The sequence below is a fragment of the Polypterus senegalus genome, chromosome 12 (genome assembly GCF_016835505.1).
Source record: "Polypterus senegalus isolate Bchr_013 chromosome 12, ASM1683550v1, whole genome shotgun sequence".
Lineage (NCBI taxonomy): Eukaryota > Metazoa > Chordata > Cladistia > Polypteriformes > Polypteridae > Polypterus > Polypterus senegalus.
This window is the reverse complement of record NC_053165.1, coordinates 69,479,318-69,503,068: the sequence shown is the minus strand read 5'-3', so window position 1 is coordinate 69,503,068 and position 23,751 is coordinate 69,479,318. Positions and strand designations below refer to the sequence as shown.

Sequence of the window (23,751 nt, the reverse complement as noted above, 5' to 3'; positions counted from 1 at the left end):
CAGCCATGTCCATCCTTTTTGCAAAATCCACTATCATCTGACCTTCTTCATTCCTCTCCTTGATACCGTACCTACCCATTACCTCCTCGTCTCCTCTGTTCCCTTCATCAACATGTCCATTAAGTGCAGATGGGAGTGATCAAGCATTCAATGTGTTAAATCCCCCTCACCTGGCTGTGTGGTCAGATTGGTGCTGCTACTTTTTTTGTTACTAATTTATTTTATTACAGTGCCTGAAATGGCCGCATTTTGCAAAAAGTAATTGCCAACCTTATATAGGATGATGGCTCATTATGGGGCATCATGCAATGCCAATCAACTTACCTTTTTTAATTTAGGAAGAGTGAAGAAATGGGGAGTACCTAAGAGGTGAGGTAGTAGAGTACAACCATTGTGACACCCAGGCTAGAGTATGTTGTTTCTTAATATGCAATATATTATCAGAATCTGTTTCTTATATACTGATTGATGGTTTCCATTACATCTGAGAATTTGTCAAAGATGAAAATGTGAGTATTTTGTTCCAACAGCTGCCTATATCTTCATATGTCTATGTGTTGAGCAGCCAGTGTCAAAAGGATTGACCACTAACCCATTAAAAGAAAGTGAGGTGTAGACTGGGCTGCATGCTTGTTCTAAATGGAACTACTGCAGAAACGGAGGTGACAGAAAAAATAATTAAAATATAATTTGTTTAAATATGAGAGATGAAATTTAAATGAATTAATTTCATGATTAATCATCCTTTAGCAGTGTCATGTTCTTTGCATTTTATGAAAAGAAATCAAATCTTCTCTCACACATTTGCATATGATTTAGTGCAGGTTTTAAAAACAGAATGTTTTGCAAGTGAGTAAAGTTCAAACAAAGTTAAACTCCAAATACATTTTTACTGCGATTGATGGATTTAAAGATTGTAGACTTCAACTGCAACAAAAGAAGAAAATTAAAAGACATGGTGTCTTGAGATTCAGAGTAAAAAACTGACTTGTACTTGTACTTGTACAGTTCATTGTGTCTACATTAGTGGCCATTTTTACATGTGATCAGGTCCCTGCTTTTGTTTCACTTGTCATCAGCTTCTGGGTGAAATCAGTTTTGTTTAAAATAAAGGCTTGAAATTCACCAAGTAGAATATCATAAAACCACAATTGCCAAAGGCATCTCATTAGTGTCGTTGGGTAATTGTGTAAGAACCGTGTTAAGCTCATTCTCTTGACACAGCTATTACTCTTCATGTTTATTTTAAGTATTTTTTCTCTCATTTATATTTATTTTTGTGTATTCTAAAAAATGTAAATTATCTTACACAAACATAGTCCATGTAGTTTATGGAAAATAATTGGACCAAAAAGATCATGCTACCTGCTACTTTATTACAATTTTTGTCTTCTGAAATAAAAAAAAAATTATATGCAAGGTTAAAGTTGTATGATTTTGGTTTATACACTTACTCTAATCACTGCCACTCATTAGTCATTCCACTAGAAAGTGCATTAACTATTATGTGAATTAGTTCTGAATATATTCTTGTTTGTATCCTTATCACGGGATACAAACATTTTTTTCTGTAACCTCCTAGACTAACACTGTTACGTTTTAGGATGGAAAGGTTCCATTTTTTATTTTGGGAGAGAAGATGAGAGTACCACAAAATGATTCAATTTTTCACTAACCTATTCATAGCAGAATGTAATGGAGTTTAAAGTGAAAGCTGAATTTTAATAAATAAAACACATTGACTGTAGAACACAAAATTACCAGTTTATTAGTAACAAAAATATTGTACAAAATTCATATAGAGGTGTATATTTACATAGTAAATATGTTGCTCCAGGAGAAGAACATACAGTAAAAATTGGATTTTGTTGCCCAAATAAAGAGATTTTAATTATTTTTAATTCGGGCAGGGTGTTTATTTTGATTAGATACCAAAGTACCAAGAGCCTGAGCAAAAAACACAGCATTTAAAAATGACAAGGATAATGTATTTCATTGGTGCTACATGTCAATTACACATTGCTAAAACAGCTAAAAGAAGCTGTAACTACAATGCACATAATAATATTTATACTGTTTAATGTCACATTATATAAAAAAAAAATAAAAACAAAACAACAATGCCAACAGTGTCCAGCACTGTAATACAATATTAATATTCCACACTGGAGGTCAGGGTAAGTGAGTGGTTCCTATTTAACCTCCCTTGAATGAGACCTGAGAACACAGGGATTTTTCTCTTGTCCCCATACTAAAACTGGAAAGGTACAGTACTGCAGAGTTGACAGAATGCCATCAATAAAATGAAACATTTAGACATAAGCTCAGTTCACAAAGGCAAAAACTACAAACAACAGGCTGCAGTGGTGGCCAGCTCGCATACACATTATGCACAGTAGGGTGTATTTGTTTCTTCCAGTAATGATAAATACTTTCCTGCTAAACATATTGTGAGATATTGTTTGCTTTTATGAAATCAGTGTCATATCTTCAACAAACAGTTTAGTTATCTCTCAGTTCTACTAGTCATTTAGTAAAAATGAATAAACCTGAAAAAATAGGGAGAGATTTATTAAACAGCTCATATTCAGAAGTTGTTGCCCTGTTAGTATTCCTTAAGGGATGTATAGAACTGTTCTGAAGTATGTATGAAAAAATAAAGTATAAATACAAAAATACCATGTGGTAATGAGGTGCAGTGCACATTATTTAACATTATTTTCTGTATTTCTTTATAGATTGTGGCCTCACCCCTTCACAAAAGCAGTGCTTTAAAAGTGTTCAATTCTAAGACAGTTGACTGCTGAACAGCTTCATTTCAGCCCAGGCATCCTGAAATTTCTTTCATGGCATAGTCCTAGAAAGTGGAAGAAACAGCTGTAAAGACTAAATGCTCTCATCTGATTGTAAGTCCGGCCCATATGATACTTTTTGTAACACTTTGTTAATTTCTTTCTACTCTGTATATGTAAAAATAATGACCCTTTAATCCTATTATAATTGAATAATAATTACAGTGACAATAATTACTCATTAAAGAAATTGTAATGAACTGAAGTTAAAAGTTTCCTTTTCGTAATTAACTGGGGTGTAAAATGATTTCATTTCACCCTTCAATGCACTATTTTCACCTGTATTTCAGTATAACAGAGCTGAATCCACAAAACAGAACCTCAAAAAGCAGATAACTTTAATGATTAAGTTCCACAGCATTTTTCTTACTCTATTTCAGATATGAAGCAAATTAACCAGTTTGCTTGATAAAGGAAAGAGTACTAGTGTTATTTATAGGATTACTGCAAACAGACTTTAAATTGATTATTGCTTAATATGTACAGTACATGTCACTATAGTATTTTTTCAAAATTTGTCTAGCTAATGTTTGCATATTCAAATTGAGATGTTTTGTTTCGTTATCTGGACAACTTCACCATTTTTTACTGCACCCTATTTTTAAGCAGTTATCTGATCTTAGATGAGAATGCATACTTGCATGCTAGGGTATCTTTCTCTCAAACAAACACTGAATACTTAGGGTAAATTATTAAAATTGTAAGCTTTTCTATCTTATCTATAAAATGTGCTTTTGCTGTGAAATATGAAACATAACAGGTAACTTTACAAAGGGATTGCATTGGAATTCTGTAGATTTTTTTCCTGTGCCATTCAATGAAACTGAACTTGGTGTTATAGAAAATTCATTTGTTTTGGGATTGAGAAAGATGTACTTTTTAGATAAAATAACAATGTTAAAAAAAAGGATTAGTTAGCTATATAGCCACATTTTCTGCATACACTGCTAAGATCACACAGTCATCTGGAATTGTTAGCACACTGTGCTTAAAGAAATGTTCCAGATTATAGAGGTGGTTTCAGTTCAGGTCATACTTCAAAATTAGCACCAAAATGCTCATTTTTATAAAAATGATAAACATTACAATGATGTCTCATGCTTTGATTTTTGCCAGTCTCAAGAAAGTGTTTTTGTCCTTGCTAGTAATTGTTACCCCTTACAGGGCAATTAAAGAAATCCTGCCCAATCACACGTGGGTATCCTTCCAGCACTTTTACTGTAACAGGATCAAATTTCCAGTAATACTTTCCACGAAGGAAGTGGGCGTAACCTGTGGCAAAAATAGAGACAAGTTTAGGCCGTGAGTATTTGCACTTTGTCCTCTTAAAAATAAAGCAACATAATGCAAATATTGTTTATCATTGAACGTTAGGGTAAATGTTTACATTGCAGTCTGAAAGCCTGAAATTATTTGGACTGGCTGACAGACACTGGGAACAGACATCTGCTCAATGGACAAGAAAAATTAACTTTCCAAGTTAGTAAGTGAGGTGACAGGGTAAAGAACATAACATTCTCAAACCTGCTTAATCCAGTTAAGGTTCAAGGTGAACCTGAGCCTATCTCCTGACAGCAATGGGTGCAAGACCATAGGATTCACTCTTATGCACAACCCCACCAAGCTGAGTCTTTTCAAGTTTCAGTCCTTAAAACTTAAGTAGTCTCTTCTAGTTCTTTTTTTTCTGTTTACAGTTGAGATGACTGCTCAGATCAGATAGTGTCCAAACACCTATTCTTCACCCTCAACACACTCATCTAGATCTTTTCAGTCCTTCTCATGCTCTATAAAACTGGTCTCTTCTCTATTTTCAATCCTGAATAAATAAATCTCTACTAAATCTAAATCTCTAAACTCTATCTATCTATCTATCTATTCAGGATTGAAAATAGAGAAGAGACCAGTTTTATAGAATAAAGCCTTTTATAAGTCTTTCCCCTTAAATTCTACCTGATTATGAGATTCACCTGAAATATTATTCCTGAATATTACGCAATGAAAATCAGGCAAACTTTTATTAACAATATCAAAAACTGGATTGCACCTGTGAAAGTATGATACTACTAACACCCTTTCCCTGTATATTTTTCTTGCTGTTTATCTTTATTTCAACCATCTCGTTGATCTCTTGTCTTTATTCATGAGGGTTTATGGTTTGAAGAGCAGGCATCACTGGGGGCTTTTTCTGTTTCCTCTTTATAATAAAAATGTATTGTTTTCCCATGAATTTTACTGATTTCAATACTTGAATCTTGTATAATACATGTGGATAATCAATAATTTCAAAAATAAAAAACTAGAAAGAAACACTCACACTCAACTTACACAAGGTGAATTTGAAACAAATAAAAATTGTAGTAACTAGGTTTGGGATGTTATGCAATAATAAAGTATAAGTTAAGTAATTACCATAACTGTCCTGAAAAGCTGCATCAATGTCTGTTGGGATTCCTCTCCAGTCCAGTATGTTGCGAGGGTACACCACATCCACTCTATTAGATATGGGATTGAAGCGCCAATAGTTGCCACCTTTGAAGAAGTATATCTTTTTGTTTTTTTCAGGACCCCACATTAATGCTGCTTGAACATCAGTGACAGGTAGCCCTAAGTTCTGCACAGGGTCTGGACCAGAGATCTGCCGTTCTCCATCAAATATCCAGTAGCTCTGACCTATAAACAAATAAAAGAGTTCAAATATTGTAGACAAGTTCAGTTAACAATGGCTTTTAGGTGGTTACGGGGAATATATAACATTAACAGAATTATTGGAGGCATAGAATATTTACTTCCACAACTGTTCTTCTGCAACTGTTTTCAGCTCCTTGTAGCACACACATAAATGTCCTCCTTTTACGAAAATAATCCTCAACAGCAAGAAAGGATAAGAGTCTATAAATGCTAGTACAGCCTTTATTACTGGCAACGTAGGTCTGCTTATTAAGTGTAGTGATCATCCTGACCACAGTAATGTAAGGTACACTATAAACAAGTGCTGGCTGTATTTCATGTGGACATTTGAGTACTGTTATCAATAAAAATCCCAAAGATATTTATATCAGGTTACTTAATAATTTCAGATTAGCTTGGTGTAGGTTTGCTAGAGCATGGACTGGGATATCTTGGTGACCTGTATATTAGTGTTTTTCAACCTTTCTGGTGGCACAAGCCAGCTTTTTACATGGTAGTATCTTTGAAACCCACCAAGTGTGTGTGTGTGTGCGTGTTACTCCTTGGTCAATCGAGGACAATTGTCAGAGCCTTTCATGAGCGGTCTCTATCTTGCACTGAATGTTGCCAGGACAGCCTCAGGCTTTCTACCACCCCAAAAACACAAAAACAGATCCAGAAAATGGATGCACGAACAGCTTTAAAGTTATTTTAGAGTTTGATTTATAATGGAGTCTATTTACAACAATAACAATCTTGAAGATGACAGTGGTATTTTCTTACATTCATTCCATATATATATATATATATATATATATATATATATATATATATATATATATATATATATATATATATATATATATATATATACATATACAGTGGTGTGAAAAACTATTCATTGGATTTTTTTTCTCCCTAAATAATAAAAACCATCATTTAAAAACTGCATTTTGTGTTTACTTGTGTTATATTTGACTAATGGTTAAATGTGTTTGATGATCAGAAACATTTTGTGTGACAAACATGCAAAAGAATTAGAAACCAGGAAGGGGGCAAATAGTTTTTCACACCACTGTATATATCCATCTATTTTTTTATACATGCCTTTTCCTAGTTAGTTGTACTAGGAACTGGAGTCTATTACTTATCACAAGTCTGGAGCCTGCCTAGAATGAGATATCAGTGCTTGTGCTTACTACCCATCATTCGTGCTTGGGCTGAAAGGTTTAAAATGTGTGAATGGATGATGTTTCTATTTTCTGTTTCTAAGCAGATTTATTTTGTACATAGTAATAGAAATTTCTTGGTTATAATTATCAGTTTTGAAGACTTTATTCTTTTGTTGTAGGAAGCATTTTTCATGGTGTCTTTTTAATAAAAAAATGTTTCAACTGCAGTTGATGTATTCTTTTGTACTGCAGAGTCATTTTGAAAACCCTATCCTAACAATCAGATGTAAAATTGCAGCCTTCTTTCTATGTGAAGCTTACATTCGAATCATACATTGTATGATTTCTTAACTTAAAGACAAGTTTATGTTCTTTCTTATACACAATACACTTGCAGAGGTGAATTTACATTTATCTGGAGTTTTAAAAAAGAAAAAGTAAACCACAGAAGTCAAACCGGATACATTGGGAGATGAAAAAACTATCTTGACTGAAGTAAGTCCCACATAATTGAAAAGGAATTGAACTGAATGCAATTTTAAGTTTTAGTTTCAGAAAATGTATTAGTCATGTAAAAGAAAAAGAAAGCTACAGTATATACTTTCAGTTTAACTTCCAGGCTTACAGGATGTCTTTGAGGTGAGATAGAATAATACATGTCACTCATTTGTACTTTTACTTTTAAATATGGTGCATATTTGTAAGTCTTATTAATATTTTTGAAAGACAAGGTGTAGTACAATAACTGTTATACTTGGTATAGAATGGGAAGAAAAGAAAACCTGTTAGCTGTTAAGTAAAATATGACAAATCACACTTTTTCAACACTGGGTAATGACAAAAAACGCCAGAGGAGGCTTATTTTTTGGGAAGCTGACTGACGGACTTGTAACATCCCCTTTCAGGTCTTATCATGCCCATCAGTAATTAGTAGCAGCTGGATAAAGGTAGTATCAGACAAGGTCAGAAGAGAGCCCCCCAGCCATTAAAGAGTACCTGCTCAGGCAGAAAAGCATAAGTGCTCAGAAACTCCTGAATGCTCCAAGTGATGTAAAAGGAGATCTTGAGCTTTACCACATTAAGGAAAAAAAAGTGCCACTGGTTGGCACTGCTACATCAGCTCAAGGGATACTTTGTCTTATTTGATTGGTCTCTGTGTGAATTTTGAAACCATGAATTTTTGTTTTGGTACTACTATTTCCTCTTACATCCCAAGGAAAACCTTATTAGTATCGTGGGTATCTTTAAATTTGACCCTATAAACGTACATGAGTTTGCCTACCTTGTAAAAGGTTGGTGCCTCATTTGGGGATGGTCTAGTGTGTGTGAGAGTGACTTAATATAATGAGGTTGACTTTCACATTGCATTTCTTAATGTTGAAATAAACCAATGACCTTGTTACAAGTTGAGAAAATGAATTAACAGAATAATGACAAAAATCTTTGGTTTTATGTTTACTTAAAAAAGAGAGCTGCAACAAAAATTCTACACAAACAGGCATGGGGAAAAAAATGCAAGTTCTTCACAGACTATGCCCAGGATATGATTAAAACTCATCAGTTGTCTCGTGTGCTCCTCATAGGATTCAAAACTCTTTGGTTCTGAAGCAAGCACCTAATACGGGTGCTTGAAAACAAACAGTAAGATAACAAATTTAAATACTTTTTGGGGCAAATGCAAATCATTTACAGAGCTAGACTACCTTAGGGGTTTAGTAGTTCCACTTCATGCATAATGGATGTCTAATAATTTGACAGAACAAGAGTTTGGAATCCAAACTTTATACAGTATAAAGTAAAATTGATTTTTTTTTCTGTATACATGCATGCAATCACTTTGTGTGGAGGAAGGAAAAGGGTCAGAGTGTTGGCTAATTGTTCTGATTTTTCCATTATGGCATTTCCTTTAAAGGTCATTGACTGCAAATACACTACAGTAAAACCACTTCTAAACCACAGCAATCCAAATTTTATCTTCCTGGCATGGCTCCCAGATTATCTGCTCTCTGCTTAAATGAAAAAAAAAATTATACATTGAATTTGGTAAGGCTCTCCAGCTGCTTTAATGCCCCTTGCTAAAGAGGAATTACATTTTTGTTTGTTTATTAAATATGGATTTGAAAGCATTCCTAGTAGAGCATTAAGTCTCATTAGAAAGTACAAACCTACTATTTTTGATATTAAAGGTGCATAAAGACAGTTTTAATACATAAATATCTACTTACACGCACCTATTATAATTTACTGTTGCACAAGAAAAATACAAATTTTGGGCTAAAAACTAGAAGGTGTTAGAAGTTTTGACAGGTGCAAATTAGTTGCATTTTCCATGAGGAAAATTAAAATGCTCAAGCAAAGTAATAAATTCTTGGCAAGCATCGACTTTCTGTTTAAATTAAAGACAAAAATGCTATAGTATTGTGATTTGTGGTTTATATCTCTGAGATGTACGTAAAAATGTTTTATTAAGAGCTTATTTGGATCCTCGAGCATTGATGCCAGGGTTTGAACTGACTGTGGGACAGCTTGTCTGATCTTGCCCCCAATGACATCTACAGAATAAGACTAAGCACACCAACCTTCAAAGAACCAGATATTCCCCGACCAGTCTTCAAAAGCAGCATCAATGCGTTCTGGAATTCCCCGCCAGTGACGTGAGGCAAGGGCTGGATAGCCCTCCTGTAGACGTCCATTTCTGATTCTCCATACATAGCGGGACTTGAAAAAGAAGAGCTCACCCCGGATCATTGACACAGCATCAAAGTCAGTGTCACAGGCATTTGGCTACAGTAGCGTAAAAAAGAGGAAATCTTACAGTTATGGAAGTGAAAATGGTTCAAGCATAGAAATAGGTTATATTTTCATTGCATTCTTTTCAGCTCATAAACTGTTGTTATGGCACAAGGAAACAATCAGTTACACCCATGTTACACTACCTTTGCTGAATTTTAACTGTCCATAATTTTCATTTGAGCTGTTGTTGGTAAAAAACATATGTAGTATTGTGTTCAAAAATCTTTTGCCATGAAATAGGCCTGTGTCATGTAGCTTGAGTGTTTTATAATATTGGGAGGTAGAGAGTTCAACACATACATTTTAATCATAAAAAAATGGAGCAAACATCAGATCTGGGCAAAACCAGAAACTGTAGTCAAGACAGCTAGATCATAGACCTTCTTAAACAAAACTTACTTGATTATTTATTTTTACAAAATGTCTTCTGTCATTTTTAGATAATATTCTCACAAAGTGAAAGTATCCTTAAATGAGATGGCACCTAACATGTCAAAGGAAAGGTATCTGTAGATGTTAAGCACAGCGCAACACCACAAAGTTATCAACAAAGTGAAAAAAGTGAATATAAACAATACTTTAAAAAAAGTTAAAATTAAACAAAGTTAAAGATAATTCATAACCTTAAAACTAGTCCAGAGCAATAAGAAATCATGACAATTATGTTTTGAGGACCCAGTGGCTCCATTAGATTTCTCTAAGCACTCTTCTCCCAAATTCCAAAGATGTGAATATTAAGTTGACTGCCAACTTTGTACTGTCCCTGTATGAGTGTGTGTGTCTTCCAATAGACTAGCGGCCCATTTAGCTTTAGGTCTCTGCTTTGCTACCTTAAATTTTAAACGTCCATTATAGATTAATCTTTGGAAGTGTTATAGTGTATCTGCAATTTTTCTATTTCACAAATTGCTGGAATATTTTAACTATACAAATATTAAAAAGGAAAAAAAACTGATTAATTTAAGTCATACAAATATTACAGGAAATTACCACATTAAAGTTTTCCCTTGTAAAAGCTTATTGGGCCTTTCATCAGTCTGTCTTTTTCTGACCCCCTCTTTCCAGTCCCTGTCACCGCCTCTGCAGAAGCCTTATATTGTAAATGAGCATAAAAAACAACTTCAATAGCTGTTCTGGCAAAGGTGAATAACAATCAAATATTCATCACCTTGCTTTTCTTGCAGGTATTTTAAATGTAAATCTGACCAACTATTCTGCAGTTGAATTATATTGGAACAGAATTTGAAAAGAAAGTGTTACACTGAATCAACTTCCTTAAAAGTCATAGTCGCTCTCCTTTCAATTAAATTTTAACATCACTGTGAAGTGCCAATGCTGCCAGACTGCCATTTTACTGAAACACTCATGCAGCACACCCAGGATTTATCTGGCTTCATGATAATTTGTGAAAATTAGGCCTTTTACTCACTGCCTCACTGATGATTTCATTGGTCTCTGTGTTAGGGTGATCTGTGATGGTCCGAGGTGGTCCATACAGATACTGGATTCCTTGCTTGTCATCCTCACTGAGCTCAAGAGGGTAGGAGAAGCTGTAAAAAGGAGACATCACTGCACCTGGAACGAGGGAATGTTGCAGTCCAAGAACATGCCCAAACTCATGTGCAGCAACCTGTAGGAGGTCTGTGCCTGCAACAAGAAAATATGTTTCTTAGTGTTAAAATTTCACATCCTTACCTACCTCCATCATAGCTTTCATTGAATACTTAATATTAAGCTATAGGGTTATTGTTACTTGCTGCTTAGAGAGTACATTGTAGAATTGTTGCCTGACAAGCAAAAACACAAGACAAAAACTTTATACTTTCTGTCAATGTAATCTTTAATATTACTGTAGTTTTCTTTAAAGATATATCATGCTTAAAATCTTTATTAGTGGTTTCCATAATAGATAAGTATCTACTGTATGTATGATCAGACTCTTAAATGCTATGGAAGGAATAGTTGGGTCATTAGTCCATCCATCAAATTTATTGATTTCCATGTTCTGTTATGATATTGCTGGCATCTGGAGTCCATTTGGCTGCATCTGCCCCTTTCTGAGAACTGACAGGCATTCTTGGCCAATTTACTCTCACCAGTTAACCTAACATGTATGTCTCTAAGATGTGGTAGTTACTGGAAAATATTTACAGAGAAAACATGCAAACTCAACAACAGTGATTGGGCCGAGAACTAAATCTGTGCACCCTCAGCTGTCAATCTATCAATCAATCAATCAGTCTCATTATTAGGTGCAATAGTGTTCACATAGGGCAAACAAGACAAGGCACTGTGCACAAACAGACAAAACCATGCAACATAATACATATCTAAATAGGCAATATACCAATACAATTAACTGCCACAGTTACACAGTTATCCATTTAATTCAAGTTCCACAGTTCAGTGCAGTGACTTATCATTTGACATGATATAGAAAGTGAGCTGTCCATAAACTGGACCAAGAGATCATGATCTAACATGTTATTAGTGTGGAAGATCAAGGGAAGGCCACCTTGTGTTGAGATGTCTGACAGCCTGGGGGGTTTCATAGTGAACCACAGCCTTAAAAACAATATGTGAACAAAATAATACAAATTAAAGTGCTTTGTGTCATGGTCAGATTAAAAGTCTTGCAAAGGATCATCCAATTAACTAGAGGTTTTGGAACAAAATGTGTTTCATGACACTCCAAGAAATAAGTTGCTCAAACAAACTAGCACCACTCTAGCCAATCCACAGACACCAAAACCAATAGCAGTAAATCTCAAATAGCTTAACTACTCTGTTTTTTTTTCTCTCAGATACTGAATTATGTGTAAAACTAAACTATTTGCAGACATATCTATGATAAGTAATGCTTTAGATTATCTGCATGTTCTGCCTATCACTGTACAACCCTCTGAGATAAATATGATGTACTTCTTAATAGTCTACTCAGGCACCTTGTGATGATGACAAGTCTAACAGCTACGAAAGGTGGCCAATTTTGGTTCCTGATATCACTTTTAAATAACATACCATAGGAATTTCCAAAAGATACTCTGGCAGGACTTGATTTTCATATTTGTTAGCAATATCTATTCACACAAAAAATATCAATATTCTACTTTAATATTCCAGCTTAGAAATAATTTTAGACTCGCTCCCTCTCACTTTACTGGAATTTTTATAAGGCAGCAGAAACACAACTTTTTAACTTCTGCTAATACTTCTTGGTGAAAATATAGAGCAACATTCTTATCACATTTCTTCAGCTCACCTATGTTGTTTCCAACTGTCCAGGTTTCATCATAGTCAAAATGTACATCCCCTTCACGGTGGGTTTTTGGGAAGAAAGCATGTGCCAGAATTCCTCCAGGTCCATCAAATGGAAGATTGTCTCCATGCCAGTACCTAGCACAAAAACTGCATTTAAAACTGGCGAAGTGACCATTTTTTCAAAGTTTTACTTCCAATTTTAGTATGAAGGCCAACATTTTCAAAATGGAATGAAAATTTCCATTAGTTAAGATTATAGTCATGTATTACGTTTGGCAATGATACCAATAAACACATTAATAAAATAAAGGTAGACTCCACCCATTATCAGAAGCACAGAATCAAATGAGGGCTGAAATCTGTCATGACAGCAATAGGTGCAGGGCAGTAACCCCATATAGATGTGGTGGCAGTACAATCCATGACACACTCACAAACACACACTCATATTTATCAAATCAAGGGCAGTTCTGATTACGTTTTTTGAACCCAGATTAATTTCTTTACTCAAAGGACACATCAGCAACAAAATATGGTCTAAAGCACAGTGAGATGCAATGCTCCCATACTAGCTAATTTTCTATGCTGTTCCTTAACATGCACAGATGAAATTGCATTCAGTTTCACCGAGGTAGTTGCAGCATTGTTCTGAAGACAGTTTTAACTGCTAATATAATGGATATTCCATGTTTTCGAATTCGTCTTCTGACGAAGAATAAAAGTTTGCTTCCATTTAATGCAATTTTGAATACGTACTGAAAATGCTACTTGCTTTCAACCTTATATTTTTCATGCATAAGAATACTGTATTACCAAGGAAATAGATTTATTTTTATACTTTTCATCTTGCTATTCATCTCTTTCTTAACTGTTAACAGAAAGTGGTGATATGATAATGCAGTGGTTAGTTCGTCTTTCTAGCTCCATGGACATTATTAGCTTGATTGCTGGTCTGGTTACTTACTGTCTGTATAACGTTTACATGTTCTAAATAAGTCTGCAAGGGGTTTCTCAGACATCTGTCTTTTAAATCTAAAAGATAAGCATTTTAGGTTAAGAACTATATTTAGTTGCATGTTGTGAGCTAGTTTTGGCTGTAAAATTAAAGACAAACTAATTCACATACTATATGAAGCCAGTAGGTAAAATAATAAGTCTGTGACTTTTGAGTCAGATGAGAAACCCCTTTGTTAGGCATTAATATTCGGGACTTGCTAGGGGGCAGTACCCATTGCTTTCGCCATTGTACAGCTCCACCTAAATGCTGTTGTGGTATATAGTTGGAGACAATTAGCCACACTAAAGTGCTTATTCAGTGTATGTGCTTATGTGGGTGCAGATTAACATTTAGTAGTAGAATATTAATAATATTATGCCTATTCATTGTATTTCAAAAAGTATTACCAGCTATTTTCATTAAACTATTTAGATAAGTTAAGTCATTTATTTTCCTGGCATAAAACCACCTGGTGACAAACTAATGTTATGTCCTTTTAGGTGTGTGGTTAGCACATACAGCAATGGTATACCATGCCATCCATAAGTTAATAATCAATGTTGGCTTGCTTATCACCAGCATTTGGCTGTTCTGTGTAGCATTATGTATGCCAAACTTACAGTGTTAGGAGTTTTGTCACATCCCATTAAGCATGCACTAACATGTTCCCTCATATTCTAAGACAGAAAGTTAATTTTTTCCAAAGAAATGATCGAAGGATTCCTCAGACATAAAAGGTGCATTATTTCTATTAACAGTTCCGTGTTTTGCCCTTGCCTTGAGATATCACTGTTAGGCTGTTATAACTGCATAAGGTCGCTGTGTTTTCAGTCACGTTTAGATTAGACAAAAGAACCTATGTCTGCATGATTTGGAACAGTGTAAGTATTGTTATTTATTTTCAGGTTGTAATAGAATTTTTCTAATCATGCATGAGAAAAAGGTTCCTCATGTTCTCTTATCACATACTGTATAAGTAAGGCTTTACCAGTTTTAGAAGGGGATTGGGCTTTTGGACGATTGCAATGCATAGTAATAAGATGCATAAAAAAACAAGGCCAATTAGAGAACAGTGTGGCATGAATTTACTCACTTTTACAAAATTAAAAATGGCTAAATCCTTGCCTTCATCATGGATTTACATGCAGATGCTACAGTAGGCATGAAAACCACAAAATCATTATAGAAGGGTAAAATAAGGGAAAACTAATCATCTCATGCTGTGCTTTTGCTCTTCAGAAGGAGATACTGCAGTCAGGCAAAGTGCAAACATTTAGCAAACAAAAAGCATGTGGAAACAATTCAAGGCAAAACAAAGTAATGAACAGTGCCCTGGGGATATGTATACTGCCTAAGCGATTCTGTTACACAGGCCAGGAAAGTTTTAGATGTGTAAATAATGGGGAGAAAAAGACTATACTTGTGAATGTAAGTGATACTAGCTTGCATCCCATAGCCGGGATTAACTTCTTAAAGGATAGTGACCAGCTCATATTCTCTGCGTATGATGCATCACGTGGGCATGCCTGAGCCTGAGTTGCATGAGCAGGGGATCAAATTAAACAGCATCTCACACCTATCAGCCAGCAACAGCCTGAACAGAAACAAAGAGAGTCATAGCCTAGAAAGTTTAATCATAGTTTTTATGTGTGGGGATATTTCTATAGATTAAAAGCATACCTTTTCTATTAAATGTACATTTTTTATTGTTTTCTTCTGTCTGACATGCAGCTGGCCAGGTGTTAATGAAACTGCAGATATTAAAGAGGTTTCAATAGGCCATACAAAAGGGAGTGACAGAAAAACAACAGCACGACATGGATGAATAGAAAAAAATAAGGCTCGGACATAAAAATCCATGGCCATAGTTTATTTCTTGATGGTGTCTCCTGAAATGAGGACATTATGTCCTATTAAAACCCATAAAGAATGAAAACAAACTGTTAAATGAATACACCCACCCACAATTTTACTGAAACATTTATTTTTTTTATATTACCTATAAACGGATTAATAAAGTATCTATCTATCTATCTAAACAAATAAATTAATATTTTAAATCAGAGAAGGTAAGCCAGTGATAATAATTTTATATGTACCTTATATGGTTATTATTTCTAATATATATAATATTATAATAAATGAGTATCTCTTGGGGTGGACACACAACAAAGGAATTTGTAAAGAGCATATATTCTGATTATTAAAGAGTGTAGTTAAAGTATCTGTTGGATTCTCGTATTACATTTCTATTACATTACGTTAGCCTCATAGTCAGAGTTTATCTTGATCTCTCCAATATTTTTCTGATGTACACACTAAAATAATTACTTATATTTACACTACGGTAAATGGGGTATCATCACGACTTCTCCTGTTTTTGATGTGCTGTTACAATATTCATACCCACCCCCTCACTGACTGTACTCTGTACATACAGTTAAAAGCATAATGTAGTGAGTTGATGCCCATTGATGGTGCAGCAAAGTTGATATGTTTTAACAATTGGAAATCCATATGTGGCATTTGGCTAATTCTAATTGAATTCCTTAGACTATGAAATGTTGCCAGATTAGACAGCTTGGTGTTTTGGCAATTAGTTAAGTATATTTTTGTCATGTCTGTCATATAAAAAGGCAAGATCTTTAATTGGTTTTTGAAGCAAGACCCCAGCTAATTTGAAATGTGCTCAATAAGAAAGAAATAATGAAATACTAAAGAACTTAACATTTTAAGGTGTTGTTTGCTTTTACCCTTTTTTTAAAGAACATGAAGTAACTGCTGACTTCAAGTAGTTTCCATTTGTTGTAAGTTCTTAGAATAAAAAAAGATATCCATCCATCCATCCATCCATTATCCAACCCGCTATATCCTAACACAGGGTCACAGGGGTCTGCTGGAGCCAATCCCAGCCAACACAGGGCACAAGGCAGGAACAAATCTCAGGAAGAGGACACACACACACACACACACACCAAGCACACACTAGGGACAATTTAGGATCGCCAATGCACCTAACCTGCATGTCTTTGGACTGTGGGAGGAAACATAAAAAAAGATACTGATTAATGAATCGATTATTAAATTATTAAATTTAATGATGAGTTAGTGAATGCTTTCCAAAGACCTTCAAAACATATCTGTATATGGTAAATATTGTAATTTGTTTATTTAATGAATATTACTATCCTCTAACATGTCATTTTATCTTTACAACAATTTTAAACAAGTAAATTTCTTCTTTTATCTTGTAACATGACTTCATCATTTTTTAACACATATTAGTCACTAATATAAATATAACTGCTTAGGATACTATACCTTGTGAAGTCAATAATTATGTCTGCTCTTCCTTCATGAATTTCTCTGAAGGTTAGTGGAGTAACATCGCTCCAAACCTTCAAGGCCTCTGTTATGGTATGTCGAACCTTTCCTGGGTTCATTTGCCATGGAAAACGCACAATTCTATCAGTGAAAAAAGAAAACATATATATTTTTAGAAATTCCACTTTTGTGGAAAAGCATCAGAAGTAGTCTACTCCGTATTTGTATGTCTAGCTCATCATAGGTAGAATATTAAAAGCAAGGTGTTTTTTTTTTGTTTCAGGCTGAAATGTTCTGATGCTCTGTCATTATTCTGGTTCATCTGTACACATTTTAACTCTTTCTGAGTCTGTTGTATGTGTGCACCCCATCTGAGTAAATGCCAGATCTTTGTAAAGTCAGAAGCCATAACTAGACTTCCTGAAATACATGCAGGCATGTACACATACAAACACTGTTTGTAGACTGTTTTCTTTACTTTAGGTATTTATTTATCAATTTTTATTGGGTGGAGTATTAAAGAGCCAGAAGCCCCCATGGAAGCTGTTCATTCCACTGAGCAGCAGAGAGCAATGTATAGTACTGGCCCTTACTGGACTGGATATACACATCATTGTTTCCAATGTAAGTGGAATTTCCTGTAAATGTGTGGCATTAAACTCCTTCTTGACCCATAACCATCTTTGTTTACCTTGTACACTGCATACTTAATGTTCTTTGATTGTCTTTCTTTGGCTTTATTTGTCTACAATCACAAATTCAGACTTATTTACATGTTTTTTTTGTTTCCGGTGTACAATATTTTAGTATACTTGTCCAGTTTTTCTTAAGGGGATTAATAGACTGGTTAATTTTATGTAGCTCCTTGGAAATGTGTATATTTAAAATTTGCATAAACTCTAATTCTGTATTTGGACTTTTTCATGGATTACGTTCAAACTTGTTTTTTGTTCTTCCTTTTACATATCTTTTGCTCTATACCCATATCCACCTCATCTCCTTATACAAATCCAACTACTTAAATTGATAAGCAGGGATGGGGTTTCCACTGACGCCACATATTATTCTTAATTTAAACAAGTTTTATCAAGGAAAAATTTCCATTGTTACCAGCTAGATTTTATAACTTCACATAATGTAAATATTTCCAATATCTAACTTGGAGTATTTTGCCATTATTATGAATTCTTTGTTTAAACTGAAGGCAAAAACAGTTGCAAATCTTAAATTTTAAAGCTCCCATAATGTATGGAAAAACGGTTTCTTGGTATGACTTTATTTGTCTGAAGCTTGCATATTAAAATTTGAATTGCTCCAGATGAGTTTGTGCTAGCTGCATCTGAAACACAGGAGGCCTTTAAATATAGGTGCAACGCCATCCTATAAATTCACACTTTTTTGGCAGAGGATCAAAGTTGTTGTTTTCTGTAAGAAAGAGAATTTCTGGGTGGTCTACTCAAGAATAAATCACCTCATATAGCAACAAAAATATGGCCTAGCAGTTCATGGCTAGCCAACAAAATATTTTAATTTACTAGTGACCGTGACACTGAAACATGCCATTTGACTATGGGGCTCTGGACACAAGTATCCATTTTCTGAATGGCTATTGCCTACCTCAGCATTAATGAAAACAATGGTGAACACTCACGCTTAACCAAATGTAGAACTAGCAATATTAGTAACTGGAACCCAAAGTAAAAAACCACACTGACACAGTGTGAATGTACAACTTCAACACACTTAGTAATTATGCCTCAGTCTTGTGCTGCCCCCTAGGCTGACCTGTCTAATGAAAAGTTTTGTACATTTATAGAAAAGAAAGCTCAAATTGGTTTATGTATTTATCTTTTACATAACCTATATGTAGGTGCAAAACTCAAAAGTACTATATCTATGTTATGACACACAATCATAGTAACTACCATAAATAATGCCAAGGATTCTAAAATTCACAAAAAACACATTGGTCTAGAAATTACTTTAGTAGCCGCAGGTGTCCCAACATCTGTGACCTTTCTTAGGCGATGTCTGCAACATGGTCTCAACTCCTTGAAAGGGCAATCTATTACTGCTCTGTCAGTATGGGACTATAATGCTATTGTCTTACCACCATACCTTCACTAGAGCCTTGAACCTGCTAGGTCTATAGAATATTACATATTGTGTTTAGGTCACATCTCATTCTGTAGCTCCTGGGTGCTCCTATCTAAAGCCATTAATTGGTGATTTGGTACAATTATGTTGTTGATATACTGTATAAGAGCACTTCTGCTTGTAGATGCTTGCTCGAGTTCTGAGGAAGCAGCTCCAAACAGTATTCCACCATGTCAGAATGGTTTTCCTTTTCCATCTCTCTCTCTCTGTCTTTCTTTTTAAGGGCCTTGTTGCGTCTTGTCCCTACTCTTTTACCTGCTACTACCTACAAATCCATTATTCACTGGGCCACACATTACATAAAAATGATCTCTGATCCCAGAAGAAACTAGTTTTGGATTCTACAGATGTAGACAATAATCTGGGAGCAAGGCTGTACACAAATAGAGCCATATTGTATACTTACCCACTCATATACCAGTGTACTATAGAAACACACTGTTAGACATCAAAAACATATTTTTGAACTGTGTGACAAAGCTGAAAGTTCCAAAGATGGCTTAGCATTGAAATGGTATACTTTGGTTCAGCCAGTCATTCTTTATTATGTATTAAGTTTTCACACTGAACATTTACTTTAAACACTTTAGTGCTTAATTGAGGGTCACAGGTTGTAAATCACATAATGCATGGATATACTGTATAAGATCACATCTGTAGTACATGCTTACTCAAATGGCACCATGCTACACATATAAGCCAAATAATACTAAACACCGACTGGTTTGCAGTGTAAAAACACTTACTTGTAGGTCAAGTCATTTTTCTCCCAGCGTCCTCCAAATAGCACAAAGCGCTTATTTCGGTGTCTACTGGTCATAATATTTCCTTCTGTATAGTCAGGTACACCACAGCGGGGCCTTTTCCAGAACTCTGAGTTGTTTCCATGCTTCATAACCACAGGGAGCTCATGTCTCTTCAAAATTTCTTTCACAGTTTCTTGGGTTTGCAGTTGTCGATGTCCTTTTTTCGTCTTGTATAAATGGGATTTCTTTAACCATTCCTATGAAACATTTAGTTATGTTTATATGTGTCTATCATAGATAGATAGATAGATAAACAGAAATGTATGTATTTAGTTTGTGCAAAATGTAATAATGGTTCTAGTCTAAATGGGAAATGACACTGGATAATATATGCATTTCACACTACCTCAATCATAAGTATAATCTCCATTGATGAAGTGACAGTGATTCTTTTGGTAAAATGACATTAGATTAGATATACCTTGTATAAACTTATATGTTTATAAAACTTGTAGGAACTTTACAGAAGCTGAAGAGAAGAAAAAAGTATATAAATATTGTAATAAGCAAATAACAACAAAAGCAAACAAGAACATTTGACTTGGATAATGAAGAGCTGCTGCTGTCAATAACAAGCTTGTAGGTGTCAGTAAGATGGTGATTTTCATTTAAACGCATTAACGTGAATAAAGCAGGTTAGGCTTACAGTGTTCACAAACGGAAAATGCTGTTAGTTCCAAATTTGTCTGATTGAACGCATCAGCATTCAGAATAATTCACCTTTAGAGTGTTCACAATAGAGTGAATCATTTCTTTTGCCAAGTTTAAAAATAGGCAACAACAGGATGATGCAACTCCATCCTAGCAGTATTGTAATTGTATAATAATCCAACAGACAGCAAGGTTTTGCACATTACTTAAAAGTCACTGTAATGGTGTACATTACAATATAACTGTCTCACACTTGTATAAAGCATTTCACTCATTGGGACAGAAGCCTGGCCCTAATAGTGTCAGTAAAATTGCAGGCACTACTCCTGTATTTTCCCACATTTGCAGAGCACCAATTAATCTAACACACACATTTGTTAAGATGTTGAAGGAAAACCAGAGCACGAAGATGAGAACCCACACAGATATATGCAGAAAGTGCAAACTCTACACAAACAGTGAGCAAGTGAGGAATTCAAATCCAATACACTATATCTGTGAAGGAGAAATGCTAACCACTGTACCGTTGTGGAACTCCCACTGGTTGAATACACCTGTTTTTAATATTTAATATATAAGGAGCAATAACAAAGGCATGTTATTGCTTACTGTAACAAAATTATGCACAGCATGACCAAATACTATCATGTCCGAGTGGTTCAGTGCATCACTAACTTCTGAAGAGGAGCTTTTTATGAGCAAACTACTGGTAAGCCAACTAACTATGCAAGGTGAAGTTTGTCCATTTTATTTGTATTAGCAACCTCAAAGCTTCTCCAAGACTAACTATGAAAAGCTGCGATCTTCCATTTTGGGCATCAGGGCCGGACTCCTGAAAATTCAAAAACTTAGTGTCCTTTTTCTTACAGTAATAGCAGTCATCTTATTTTTTTCTGTGAATAGTGTATTTTGTCTGTATTCCTCTATCATCAACTTAGCTAACCTTAAACAGCAATGAACCAAACTTAACCATGCATGATGATAACCAGTTCATCTGCTCAACAAAATCTCCCTTCTACTTTCTTTTTAGGTTTTTATGCTTAACAGTGTGAGCCTATGCAGGTGAGCCATCTGTCTGAATAGAGCTACTACCATTGTGTATAGGAATGTCTCTGTTGGCTGCGTTAGTGTTGTGGTTCTTCCATTCATCTGTTGTTTTACAGATCTTAACTTGGCACATACTGTATATCAAGTGCTATCTTCTTCTATGACTTTACTTATTTATCTCTTCACCCACCGCATTATTTAATGGCTGTGGTTGTCATCATGAAATCAGGCTTAGTGTCCATTTAAGAAAGTACTCATATGATAACAGAATATCATTAATAACAAGATTCTAACATACTTCTGCATTCCCTTTTAGCCTGTGGTGCATGCATTTAAACCTCATCAAGTCACTTCACCCATTATATGCTGCATTCACATACTTGCAGTGTGAACAAAAGTGCTGAGGCAGTGCTTGCCATTGACATTCCTCAGCAATCCTGGCTTTACATGACCCAGATAACCTTACGGTAATTATCACAGTCAATTTCCCCTGCAGAATTTAAAGGAAATGTCTTTACTAATGGAATGGGCACTAAATTGGACTTAAAGAGGCTGGGGGAGATGGTAGTGTATTGCAGCTTTCTGAATGATGTTTAAATCCAAACATTTATTATAAACTATCTAATTATGTTTGAGGTTATAACGAGGAACTGGCTACCAGATGCTCTTTCTTGTTTCTTTGTTCTTATCTCTGCTGCTTTGTATAATGCATTAAGAGAGCAAAAGAGAGTGGTGCTGTGCGATCATTTAGACAAAGATGGATGGATTTGGTATAGAGTGAGATTTTGTTTTTGCCTTTTTCGTATCAGCCTAAAGGTGGTGCAGCTCTAAGCACAACTGACTAATGAATCCAACTTCCTGAGTTTAAATCCTATGCCTGCTTGTTGTCTGTGTGGAGTTTGGGTTTTCCTCTGCTTACTCTGGTTTTCCTCCCACATCCCCAAAGACACGTGTGTTAGTTTAATTGGCAATTGTAAACTGGCCAAAATGTGAGAAATTGTGGGTCTGTGCATGTGTGTGTGCCCTGCAAGTAACTGGCATCCTGTTCAGGGTTCTTTCTAACCTTATTTTTAGTACTGCTGGGAAAGGCCCCAGATAAATCAAGCTGGCAAATACAGTATATTTCTTTTTCCCATGGCTAGTCCATTATTAATATTAACTGGATGAAGGGTTTAATTTATTTTTAAAATGTCGATATATTTTTGTATATGTGTTTACAAAATTTCTTCTTGGTATTTTGCTGCGTTAATTGCATTGCTTTCATTATACAGGTAATATATTTGTAAATGTGTTAAATGTTTTTGGCTTATTAATGGAAGTGTGCTACATAAGAATGAATTGAATTACATACTTACTTTATACCCTGATTACTTTTTATCACTGTTTATTAATAGCCACAATGGTCATAAGTAATGAAGAATACTGAACAAATAATAAATGATTAAAAATAATGTAGTGTTACAGAGTGTTTTCATCCTTCATAACTGACTTAAAAACAACTACGTACATATCTCAGCAATAATCCATCACTGCAACAAAGGCTGGACTAGCCGGCGGCACGTTTATGGATTGGAAGTTCCATACAGAGTAAGGCACATGCTGGTCTCATTTCCTTAAAGCTACCTCTTAGGCAGCAATTGATTGTATCTGTTTATCAAATTTTAATTTTGGCAAAATCTAAAAGTAAGTATGATTTAAAGGAGTTTGGTTTTGAAAATGAATTTAAAATCCAAAATATATCTTTATAAAAAATAAATTATTGCAAACAAACATCTAGTGCATGGCTGTCTTTCTACATTAGCCTGCTGAGGAATGAGTTTAAGCAGCTTTATAAAAACGTCCCAGCTGATAAGCAGAGGTTTTGTGAAGCCATTGTTGATCAAGTGCACTTAAATGGAGTTAATGTTTTTCATTTCAGTCCTAAAATTCTTCAGACCTGTAGTTCCCAGTGCTGTTGCATTGTTATATCTGGATTGTTGCATGACTGTCTGAACAAAATGCCAGGGTGCAGAAAAAAACAAAAA

At 34.9% G+C, this 23,751-nt stretch overlaps 1 protein-coding gene across 1 annotated transcript in view; it reads right to left on the bottom strand.

The window, feature by feature from the left end:
* Positions 1-1,748: 1,748 nt before the first annotated feature.
* Positions 1,749-23,751, bottom strand: part of mmp11b (matrix metallopeptidase 11b) — a 43,572-nt gene continuing 21,569 nt past the window's right edge. Inside the window, exons 2-8 of the mRNA XM_039772111.1 lie at positions 19,970-20,226; positions 17,064-17,207; positions 12,747-12,880; positions 10,914-11,131; positions 9,271-9,475; positions 5,262-5,522; positions 1,749-4,124 (exon numbers count right to left, since the gene is read on the bottom strand). Of these exons, the coding sequence (XP_039628045.1) occupies positions 3,994-4,124; positions 5,262-5,522; positions 9,271-9,475; positions 10,914-11,131; positions 12,747-12,880; positions 17,064-17,207; positions 19,970-20,226 (1,350 nt within the window). The 3' untranslated portion in view covers positions 1,749-3,993. The remainder of the gene's footprint in view (positions 4,125-5,261; positions 5,523-9,270; positions 9,476-10,913; positions 11,132-12,746; positions 12,881-17,063; positions 17,208-19,969; positions 20,227-23,751) is intronic.